This window comes from Anomaloglossus baeobatrachus, chromosome 11, assembly GCF_048569485.1.
Source record: "Anomaloglossus baeobatrachus isolate aAnoBae1 chromosome 11, aAnoBae1.hap1, whole genome shotgun sequence".
In the NCBI taxonomy this organism is placed as follows: Eukaryota; Metazoa; Chordata; class Amphibia; order Anura; family Aromobatidae; genus Anomaloglossus; species Anomaloglossus baeobatrachus.
The window spans coordinates 3,989,872-4,002,348 of NC_134363.1; the positions used below are offsets into that span (position 1 = coordinate 3,989,872).

General features: G+C 51.9%; 1 protein-coding gene across 3 annotated transcripts in view; it reads right to left on the minus strand.

The window, feature by feature from the left end:
* The window catches only part of LOC142256367 (rho guanine nucleotide exchange factor 19-like), a 34,187-nt gene extending 23,508 nt beyond the window's left edge, over positions 1-10,679 (minus strand). The window contains exon 1 of one of the 3 annotated variants that reach the window (XM_075328003.1): positions 10,408-10,679. In XM_075328003.1, coding sequence (XP_075184118.1) covers positions 10,408-10,627 — 220 coding nt within the window. In that variant the 5' untranslated portion in view covers positions 10,628-10,679. Of the gene's footprint in view, positions 1-4,768; positions 5,038-7,743; positions 7,806-10,407 lie in introns of those variants that run through there. The other 2 variants (XM_075328004.1, XM_075328005.1) reach the window with 2 other exon arrangements.
* Between the last annotated feature and the right edge of the window lie 1,798 nt (positions 10,680-12,477).

Consider the following 12,477-nt stretch of genomic DNA (forward strand, 5'->3'; position numbering starts at 1 on the left):
TCCTGCTGAGGACGTTGCTGATGGGGAGGGATGAGGATGTTTCTCCCTCTACCTTTGGGATAGCTCCACCTGCCAGCGTTCCCTTTCCCTCTGGGCTGGGAGGCCTGAGGCATCGAGGGACGAAAGGACCGCTTCTTGTTAGGTCTAGGATCGGGCAAGGCCTTACGATCGGTCGCCTTGTCCAGGATATCATCCAGGGCAGGCCCAAACACTAAATCCCCTTTAAACGGAAGTGAACAAAGCCTCATTTTGGAGGTGGAGTCTCCGCTCCAGGCCTTAAGCCAGAGGGCACGTCGGGCAGAGTTAGAAAGCACCGAGGTCCTGGCTGCCAGGCGGACAGATTCCACCGAGGTATCTGCCAGAAAACAGGTAGCCTTCCTAAGCAAGGGAAGGGATTCCAGTAATTCCTCCCTAGGGGTCCCTTGGGAAATATGAGCCTCCAACTGGTCTAACCACCTAATTAGGGACCTGGATACGCAGGTGGAGGCAATGTTGGCTTGAATAGAGGAAAACGATGCCTCCCAGGACCGCTTCATCAGGCCCTCTACCTTCCTATCCATCTGATCCTTCAGTTGGGAAGTATCCTCAAAGGGAAGAGCCGTTTGCTTAGCTACCCTAGCCACCTGAACGTCTACTCTTGGGACCTCCCAATGTAGTCCCGAAGGTTCCAGAGGAAACCGGCGTCTAAGGTCACTCCGTACCCGCCTCTCAGGAAATTCCCATTCCTGAGAGACAATATCCAAAACATTAGCATGAACTGGGAATCCCAACTGTTTGACTGACTTCAGGCCAGCAAACATTTCGTCCTGGATTGAAGGAAGAGACTGCACTTCCTCTAAACCCATAGTGCTCCGAACTGCCCCAATAAGATCCCCCAACTCTTCTGAGTGAAACAGAAAGGACTGGTCAGACCCCCCAGATGGAAATCCTTCATCAGGACCCTCAGAGGTGGAATCAGCGTCCTCCTGATCAGATGGGGTCGACCGGAGTCTCCTCTTTTTTGGAGGAGAGGGGCCAGGAGCAGGGCCAGGAGCAGGAAGGGAGGCCAGAGAGGCCCTAATCTCCTGTTTCATCATGGACCGCAACTCATCTATCAGAGATGGTTGTTCGGCCCTAATAATCTGGTCCGTACATTGCTGGCAAAGCTTTTTATCCCATACTGCAGGGAGCTTCTTTACACAGATAGGACATTTTTTAATTTTTTTCCACTCTGTCAGGTCTATCAGGCTTATCGGACTTGTCAGCTTTTTCTGACTTCTCAGGCTTCTCTGATTTTTCATTTTTGTCAGATTTCCTGGTGGCCTTGTCCTCCTAGAAAACACAGACCATAGAGCCATAAATCAGCTGATGAGACCTATGTCCGAGGGACCATTCCCCTCCATACTCACAGTAGCAGGGGGCACACTGGGTTCTGCAGATGCAGCTGCAGCGGAAGACATGCCAGGGAGCACGGCTGCTTACCATGATCTGATGTCTTCGTGGCAGCCCTTATGCAAAAGGGCCTGCCCCCCCAGTGACGGTGCACGTTCCCCGCCTCCCGCATCCGGTCCTGGGCAGGCCGTGTCACCGTCGGCGTGCCTCCACGCTGCCTCCGCAAACCGGAAACGCTCAACCGGAAGTCCGCAAGACCGGAAGTCCCGCCCCCGGGAGCACTTCCGGATCGCTCCGGCAGCGTGTATGCGGGAAGCGGCCGGCGGCTCAGGGAGGACGCCGGCCGGGGAGCTCAACAGCCTGCATCACCCCTCAGGAGGATCCGGAAGGCTGGAGCAGCGGTCCCCCACAGCGTGAGGGAACAGCAAGGGAGGAGCGGTGAAGGCCCGACCGATGCTGTCCGGCTTAAGGTAACAGGGGAAGAAGAAAAAAAAAAAAAAAAAAAAAAAAAAAAAAAATTTTACTGTAGTTCGCCGGCCACCACAGCATAGGAGAAAAACAAAACCTCTCCATGCCCCATGGGGACAGGAAAGACACCGGCTGTGGGAGGGTCCTTTTAAACCTCTTGAACTTCCTGTCCCAATTAGGGCGTGGAGAGACAACCTCCTATGCTGTCGTGGAAGGGACTAGAGAAAAATAATACTCACATGTGCTGATTACCGGCAGCTCCTGCAGCGATGGGGCGGGAGTCTGATCCCGTCCAACCGCTGCAGCAGCTGCCGGTAATCAGGGATGAAGTCTCCTGACGCATCCGCTGATACCGGCCGGGCGCCCGCGTCACCGCGATACTTACGATCACCTGATGCGTCAGGTGACTGCATCAGGTGATCCATCGCCAGGTCCTGCATCCATCGGAGGTTTCCCGGCCGTCTGCACACAGCCAGAGCGGGGGTGGCGATACCGTGAGAGGAGCTGGGAGCGGGCATGGCACCGGGAGTCTGCAGACAGGTGAGTATAACTTTTTTTTTTTTCCCACTGTTAACTTTTGTTTTCGCAGCCGCTTCCACCTCCTGCCTGTACATGGCGCCGCACGGCAGCATACATGCACAGGACTGGAGGTGGAAGCGGCGGTGACGGTACCGGGAGGATTCACGCTTCTGTATATACTGACAGAAGGAATCCTCTTCCTGTGCACGTCACTTTACTACCCACCTCCTGCGTTTATAGCTGCGTTTTTGGTCTTAGAAACGCACCAAAACGCACCTATTTGCGTTTCTCATTGCCTCTTTCAACATCCCATTGAACTCAATGGATGAAAAGCGCAGTGAAAAACGCGGGAATAATTGACATGCTGCGTTTTTGTGGCACCACAAAAACGCAGCTGAAAAAAAAACAGATGTGTGCGGACAGCAAAAATGAAAACTCAGACTTTGCTGGGGAAGCAAAGTCCTGCAGTTTTGAGGCCAAAACCGCACCAGAAAAACGCGCAAAAACGCCGCGAAAAACGCACTGTGCGCACATAGCCTTAATACTTTAGGGGAACTAAACAGAATTCTGGTGAATAAACTTTTCACAATTTAAAAAAAAATAAATAAAAAGAAACATTCTTTTTTGCTGCAGTACATTTCACACTTCCAGGCTGATCTACAGTCCAAATGTCACAATGCCAAGTTAATTCCGAATGTGTTAACCTGCTAAACCTGCAGGGGGTTGAATACTACTTGTAGGCACTATACATATTATATAAAATAATGGGGGAGATTATTTCTATATTGATGCTATTCGTGTATCGGGTCAAGGTGGAAGATATATATTACTGGTGTCCACTGTATTACCTGTACAATTACACTATATACAGAGCTCCGGTGTATAATGTCAGTGGTGATCACTATTACCTGTACAATTACACTATATACAGAGCTCTGGTGTATAATGTCAGTGGTGATCACTATTACCTGTACAATTACACTATATACAGAGCTCCGGTGTATAATGTCAGTGGTGATCACTATTACCTGTACAATTACACTATATACAGAGCTCCGGTGTATAATGTCAGTGGTAATCACTATTACCTGTACAATTACACTATATACAGAGCTCCGGTGTATAATGTCAGTGGTGATCACTATTACCTGTACAATTACACTATATACAGAGCTCCGGTGTATAATGTCAGTGGTGATCACCATTACCTGTACAATTACACTATATACAGAGCTCCGGTGTATAATGTCAGTGGTGATCACCATTACCTGTACAATTACACTATATACAGAGCTCCGGTGTATAATGTCAGTGGTGATCACTATTATCCAAACTATGATCCAACCTCTACTACCAGCTATCGCCCCATATCACTACTCCCACTTGCCTCAAAACTCCTGGAACAGCATGTCCATGCTGAACTTTCCTCCCACCTCTCCTCTAACGCTCTCTTTGACAACCTACAGTCCGGCTTCCGTCCACATCACTCTACCGAAACTGCCCTGACTAAAATCACAAATGACTTGCTTACTGCCAAAGCGAACAAGCACTTCTCTATACTCCTACTCCTAGACCTGTCCTCAGCCTTCGATACCGTTGACCACTCCCTCCTATTACAGACCCTCTCTTCCCTTGGTGTCAGAGACCTCGCCCTCTCTTGGATCTCTTCATACCTCTCAAATCGCACTTTCAGTGTCTCCCACTCTCACACAACCTCTTCATCCCACCATCTCTCTGTTGGCGTCCCTCAAGGCTCTGTCCTAGGACCCCTACTTTTCTCTATCTACACATTTGGCCTAGGACAACTCATAAAGTCCCATGGCTTCCATTACCACCTATATGCCGACGACACCCAGATCTACCTCTCTGGCCCAGATGCCACATCTCTGCTGTCCAAAATCCCGAAATGTCTATCTGCTATATCCTCCTTCTCCTCTCGCTTCCTAAAGCTCAATGTAGCCAAAACTGAACTAATCATCTTTCCTCCGTCTCACCTACACTCTCCACCTGATCTATCTATTACAATAAATAACACCAGGCTCTCGCCAGTACCCAAAGTTCGCTGCCTCGGAGTGACCTTTGACTCTGCCTTATCCTTCATACCACACATCCAGTCCCTCACCACCTCCTGCCGTCTTCAACTCAAAAATATTTCCAGAATCCGCCCTTTCCTCAATTTGCAATCTACTAAAATGCTAGTGCATGCCCTCATAATCTCCCGCCTCGACTACTGTAACATCCTCCTCTGTGGCCTCCCTGCCAACACGCTCGCCCCTCTCCAGTCCATCCTTAACTCTGCTGCCCGACTTATCCACCTCTCTCCTCAATACCACCCCGCTTCTCCCCTCTGCATGTCCCTCCACTGGCTTCCAATCTTCCACCGTATCCAATTCAAACTTCTAACACTGACCTACAAAGCTGTGCATAATCTTTCCCCTCCGTACATCTCCGAACTACTCTCCCACTACACTCCAACACGTCACCTCCGGTCCTCCCAAGATCTCCTCCTCTCCTCCTCTCTCATTCGCTCCTCGCGCAACCGACTCCAAGACTTCTCCCGAGCATCCCCAGTCTCCTGGAACTCGCTGCCTCAACACGTCAGACTATCCCCTACCCTTGCAAACTTCAAACGGAACCTGAAAACTCATCTGTTCAGAAATGCCTACAATCTACAATGAACTCGCTGCCGCCCGACCACCGTGCGGAGCTGCCGCCCGACCACCGTGCGGAGCTGCCGCCCGACCACCGTGCGGAGCCGCCGCCCGACCTACACCCCACCTATTGTCTCCTCCCCATAATCCTATAGAATGTAAGCCCGCAAGGGTAGGGCCCTCTTCCCTCTGTACTAGTCTGTCTACTGTAACTTGTATACGTATTTTGTATGTAACCCCCTTCTCATGTACAGCACCATGGAATTAATGGTGCTCTATAAATAAATAATAATAATAATAATAATAATAATAATAATAATTATAATAATTACCTGTACAATTTCACTATATACAGAGCTCCGGTGTATAATGTCAGTGGTGATCACTATTACCTGTACAATTTCACTATATACAGAGCTCCGGTGTATAATGTCAGTGGTGATCACTATTACCTGTACAATTACACTATATACAGAGCTCCGGTGTATAATGTCAGTGGTGATCACTGTATTACCTGTACAATTACACTATATACAGAGCTCCGGTGTATAATGTCAGTGGTGATGACTATTACCTGTATAATTTCACTATATACAGAGCTCCGGTGTATAATGTCAGTGGTGATCACCATTACCTGTACAATTTCACTATATACAGAGCTCCGGTGTATAATGTCAGTGGTGATCACTATTACCTGTACAATTACACTATATACAGAGCTCCGGTGTATAATGTCAGTGGTGATCACTATTACCTGTACAATTATACACCGGAGCTCTGTATATAGTGTAATTGTACAGGTAATAGTGATCACCACTGACATTATACACCGGAGCTCTGTATATAGTGTAATTGTACAGGTAATAGTGATCACCACTGACATACACCGGAGCTCTGTATATAGTGTAATGTCAGTGGTGATCACTATTACCTGTACAATTACACTATACACAGAGCTCCGGTGTATAATGTCAGTGGTGATCACCATTACCTGTACAATTTCACTATATACAGAGCTCCGGTGTATAATGTCAGTGGTGATCACTATTACCTGTACAATTACACTATATACAGAGCTCCGGTGTATAATGTCAGTGGTGATCACCATTACCTGTACAATTACACTATATACAGAGCTCCGGTGTATAATGTCAGTGGTGATCACTATTACCTGTACAATTACACTATATACAGAGCTCCGGTGTATAATGTCAGTGGTGATCACCATTACCTGTACAATTTCACTATATACAGAGCTCCGGTGTATAATGTCAGTGGTGATCACTATTACCTGTACAATTACACTATATACAGAGCTCCGGTGTATAATGTCAGTGGTGATCACTATTACCTGTACAATTTCACTATATACAGAGCTCCGGTGTATAATGTCAGTGGTGATCACTATTACCTGTACAATTACACTATATACAGAGCTCCGGTGTATAATGTCAGTGGTGATCACTATTACCTGTACAATTTCACTATATACAGAGCTCCGGTGTATAATGTCAGTGGTGATCACTATTACCTGTACAATTACACTATATACAGAGCTCCGGTGTATAATGTCAGTGGTGATCACTATTACCTGTACACTTGTAGTATTTATAGAGCTGTATTTGCTCTTTGCATAGTGTTTACTCAGTTATAGTATGGAAATAATGGCTACTTAGTAACTTCATGACTATTTAGAAGGATCACTGCGATAAATCTCTTATTGCTTCTTTTTCTCTGTTACACATTTTCTCAGTTTTGCTTTATTAATGGGGTGGGGCGAGCACACGTCTGTACCTCTGGCAACGCCACCGGGGCCTATAGATCTAAGCAACATGCTGTGTGGGGATGGGGCTAGCTCCAAATCTTGCCTCAGGGCCCATAGAATTGGTTATGAGGCTGCCAGGATCAATACGTTGTAAAGCTGCTCCTGGCAGGCACGATACTGCTTAAGGAACGTGTCTCTGACTGTGGAGCCCCCCCCCCTGACCAATCCTAAAGGAAGCAAGGGTCGTGCCCATATCCCCTCTTTCCACCATTCCCTAGGTGAGCCACTAATTGGGATGCCCAGCTGACCAACGGGATCACAAGAGAAAGGGGGGTCCAGCCACACCTACAGGGGTTAAATTCAGTGCCCGGGGTCAGCGATTTCCTCTTTCCCTCTGGCTGCCCCTCTAGAAGCTTTTGTTCCTGAGGACCCCATGGAGACGATCGTCATGGCTGACTCCCTGATGGAGGCCCTGCGGCAGAGAGCGGCACAGGAAGGTGAGCACTGGCTACAAGCCCTTATTTCTGGCCTCAGCGCTCCCCTCCCTGCGCCCTCTCTGGCTTCTCAGGGAATACTATCCATCCCTGGGACTCCGTCCACCGCAGCCCCTCCAGGCCACCCCATAGATCTGTATGCCCAGGCCTCTTCCTCACAAGCCCCCACCACAGCCCCTCCGGACTTCCCCATAGATCAGCCCGAGTGCTCGCTAGCCTCCCCCGCAGCCCCACACTCCAGCACTAGCTCCCCCGGGATCCAGCCGGTCACTAGCCCCCTGCACACGGAGCTCTCAGCCCAAGCCAAGCCCAGGGAGCTGCCGACCCAGGGAGACCGACGCTCCCAGCGCTGCTCTCGCCCCCCACAGCGCCTCCGGGTCATCGGCGAACCCCTGCATCACCGGCGCCGGCCAGGAAAAGCTAAGCCCCACGTGGAAGCGCCCCGCCCCCTCCAGAGATCCAGGAGACAAATCACCTCCTCCTCTTCCAGGCCGAGCGTCCTGGCTCCGCCCACCATGCAGCGTCATTCCCGGGCACCGCCCACTCCCCTGTTGCAATGCCAGCAGGCGAGCACCTCCCCTCCTACAGGCTCCGCCCCTCCAGCAGGCTCCAGCGTGATGCTTACACAGGAGGCGGAGATCACCAGTGTAATGTCCACAGCTGCGGGTTCCTCTGCTCGGTCTCTCCTGACCGATCAGCGCTCCCTGCAGCAGGGCTATAACGGTACACACAGTGCACCAAGCACCACTGACACACACACCACAGCCCCACTAACAGCCCCCCCTCACACAGCCCTCACCAGACATACAATGCCCCCTATACTCCCACTCCTGCCCCCCAGCAATGCTCAGCACACCAGCAATCACCACTGACACACACACCACAGCCCCACTAACAGCCCCCCTCACACAGCCCTTACCAGACATACAATGCCCCCTATACTCCCACTCCTGCCCCCCAGCAATGCTCAGCACACCAGCAATCACCACTGACACACACACCACAGCCCCACTAACAGCCCCCCCTCACACAGCCCTTACCAGACACACAATGCCCCCTATACTCCCCCTCCTGCCCCCCAGCAATGCTCAGCACACCAGCAATCACCACTGACACACACACCACATCCCCACTAACAGCCCCCCTCACACAGCCCTTACCAGACATACAATGCCCCCTATACTCCCCCTCCTGCCCCCCAGCAATGCTCAGCACACCAGCAATCACCACTGACACACACACCACAGCCCCACTAACAGCCCCCCTCACACAGCCCTTACCAGACATACAATGCCCCCTATACTCCCCCTCCTGCCCCCCAGCAATGCTCAGCACACCAGCAATCACCACTGACACACACACCACAGCCCCACTAACAGCCCCCCCTCACACAGCCCTTACCAGACACACAATGCCCCCTATACTCCCACTCCTGCCCCCCAGCAATGCTCAGCACACCAGCAATCACCACTGACACACACACCACATCCCCACTAACAGCCCCCCTCACACAGCCCTTACCAGACATACAATGCCCCCTATACTCCCACTCCTGCCCCCCAGCAATGCTCAGCACACCAGCAATCACCACTGACACACACACCACAGCCCCACTAACAGCCCCCCCCTCACACAGCCCTCACCAGACATACAATGCCCCCTATACTCCTGCCCCCCAGCAATGCTCAGCACACCAGCAATCACCACTGACACACACACCACAGCCCCACTAACAGCCTCCCCTCACACAGCCCTCACCAGACATACAATGCCCCCTATACTCCTGCCCCCCAGCAATGCTCAGCACACCAGCAATCACCACTGACACACACACCACAGCCCCACTAACAGCCCCCCCCTCACACAGCCCTCACCAGACATACAATGCCCCCTATACTCCTGCCCCCCAGCAATGCTCAGCACACCAGCAATCACCACTGACACACACACCACAGCCCCACTAACAGCCCCCCCTCACACATCCCTCACCAGACACACAATGCCCCCTATACTCCCCCTCCTGCCCCCCAGCAATGCTCAGCACACCAGCAATCACCACTGACACACACACACCACAGCCCCACTAACAGCCCCCCCTCACACAGCCCTTACCAGACATACAATGCCCCCTATACTCCCCCTCCTGCCCCCCAGCAATGCTCAGCACACCAGCAATCACCACTGACACACACACCACAGCCCCACTAACAGCCCCCCCTCACACAGCCCTTACCAGACATACAATGCCCCCTATACTCCCACTCCTGCCCCCCAGCAATGCTCAGCACACCAGCAATCACCACTGACACACACACCACATCCCCACTAACAGCCCCCCCCTCACACAGCCCTCACCAGACATACAATGCCCCCTATACTCCCCCTCCTGCCCCCCAGCAATGCTCAGCACACCAGCAATCACCACTGACACACATACCACATCCCCACTAACAGCCCCCCCCTCACACAGCCCTTACCAGACATACAATGCCCCCTATACTCCCCCTCCTGCCCCCCAGCAATGCTCAGCACACCACTAACCACGTAATCCCCACTAACTCACCACATTCAGTGCACACCCCAATATTAACCAGCGAAAACCACTTAGTTACTGCACATAACCCGCCCTGCGAAACAATTAGCACAAGTTATAATGTCCCCTCGGTCGCCCCCCAGCGCACCCATAGCCACAGCAGGCGTAGGCATAGGCGCGGCAGGTCCTCCCCAACCTCCTCCGACGAGTCCCGACGCCATTCCCCACATCCCTCTAAAAGGCGACCCCCACATTACCACCGGAGACGCAGCTCCCATAGGAGCCGCCACAGATCGCGGTCCTCCAGATGGCGTACCCCATCATCATCTTCACAATGGTCCGACAAATCCGAGAGTCCCAACAGACTAGCCCGGCCTCTCGACCGACGCCAGCGGTCACAAGCCGCATCCATGGCTGTCAGCCAGGGAGACCGGTCATCTCCCAGGGCGCCCGGCGAAATTTACCAGTCCATCATCCAAGCAGGAGTCCCTCCAGCACCCGGAGTCGCTCCGCCAGCCATCATCCCAGCGGGAGCCGGAGTCCCTCCAGCACCCGGAGTCGCTCCCCCAGCCATCATCCCAGCGGTAGCCGGAGTCCCTCCATCACCTGGAGTCGCTCCTCTTGCCATCATCCCAGCGGGAGCCGGGGTCCCTCCATCACATGGAGTCGCTCCTCCGTCCGTCAATCGAGTGGGAGCCGGGGTCCCTCCATCACATGGAGTCGCTCTTCCTGCATCACACAGCGGTGAGTTCTCCGAGGCCAATGCACACGACACCGTACATAATATCGGGCATAACGCAGTGGGGAACGAGCTAGCGTCAACCATTAAGGCATTAATTCATCAGCTGACGCGCTCTAGCGCTACACCAGAAGATAAAGCTACACCGCAGCTAGCGAGCCTTCACAAGGACGCGTTCTTCTGCGGTATTAGCCCCCTAGGGGCGCACATAGATCAGGAGACAAGAGACAAAATCTGGAATAATGACTATATTGACATATGGTCCCTATTATCCCCCGACCAACTGACTATAGATAAAGAAAGGAGGACAAACGACCGTTCATACGACAGAAATAGACCGAAAATAGCGCAGACGATGAATAATTGGCTACAGGCTTTCGCAGTCTTAGGCTGTATTATGGGCCAGAAGCATCCGGAACGCTGCTCCGAGCTCTATATATATCAGGATCTGATATATAACTCATACAAGGCCCATGGCGGGTCAGCCTGGAGGCGGTATGACGAGGAGTTCCGCAGGCGGCTGGCCCTGCAACCCAGCCTAGGCTGGGGAGTTAAAGCGACAGACGTATGGTTACGACTGATGCTGTCACAGAAGCAGCCCCCCTTTTCACCTACGACCACTAGCTACCCCGCAGCCCAACACTCAGTGGTTGTGCGAAAAAACGGGCCCTGCTGGCTATTTAATGAAGGAAATTGCCGTTTCCTCACGTCGTGCAGATACAGACACGACTGCTCTGCTTGTGGAGGAGGACACCCAGCAGCAAGGTGTACCCGTCCAGCAATCAAGGGCCTACAAGGCAGAACCCCGGTGAGCGTAACCGCAATGGCCCCCTGGTTAAACCTCTACCCTAATAAAGAAGCTGCAAGGCAATTGCACTCCGGCTTTACACACGGTTTTATTATCCCCTTCAAACCTAATAGAACACCAACCCTGGCGCATAACCTAAAATCCGCTCGCGAATTCCCCGACATCTTGAAACAAAAAATTCAAAATGAAGTAAACCTAGGCCGAATGGCGGGCCCCTTTGAATCAATCCCTTTCCAAAATATCAGGATATCCCCGCTAGGCATTATCCCAAAAAAGGAACCCGGCACCCAAAAGGCGCATCGGTTAACGACGGAATCCCCCCAGAGGAAGCATCGGTAACATACGCGTCCTTTGACAAAGCAGTAGAATTAGTCCGCGCAGCGGGGCCCGGTGCCCTGCTAGCTAAATCTGACATAGAGGCGGCATTCCGCCTATTACCCGTGCATCCCGACTGCTTCCACCTGCTAGGCTGCAAGGTGAACGAACACTATTATTACGATATGTGTCTGCCAATGGGATGTTCCATCTCATGTCACTACTTTGAGTTGTTCAGTTCGTTCCTGGACTGGGTAGTTCGTTACGAAACAGGCAGCAATTCCCTGATCCATTACCTCGACGACTTTTTATTCGTCGGCCCCGTAAACTCTAAACTCTGCTCCCTCCTCCTCACAAAATTTAAATTTATAGCTCAGCGGTTCGGCGTCCCGCTATCACCCGAAAAAACAGTCGGCCCCTGTAACGTCTTGCCTTTCCTCGGCATCGAGATAGACACTAACGCATTGGTTTTTCGCCTACCAGCAGAAAAAATTCAGAAAACACTGCATATGCTGGAGGGTTTCTGCGAGGCGAAAAAGGTTACCCTCCAACAGATGCAGTCCTTGCTGGGTCTGCTGACATTCGCCAGCCGCGTAATGCCGGTTGGCAGGGCCTTCTCTCGGCGATTATCACTAGCAACAAAGGGCATTTCCCAACCAGGCCATAGAATCAGGCTCACTCGCTCGCTGAAGGCAGACTTACTAGTCTGGAAGACTTTCCTTCAATCCTTCAATGGCCATACCTGCGTCATGGCTAAAGAGACGTCAAGCACAGACATAGGGCTCACTGTAGGAGGACGTAATAAAAAGAGCTT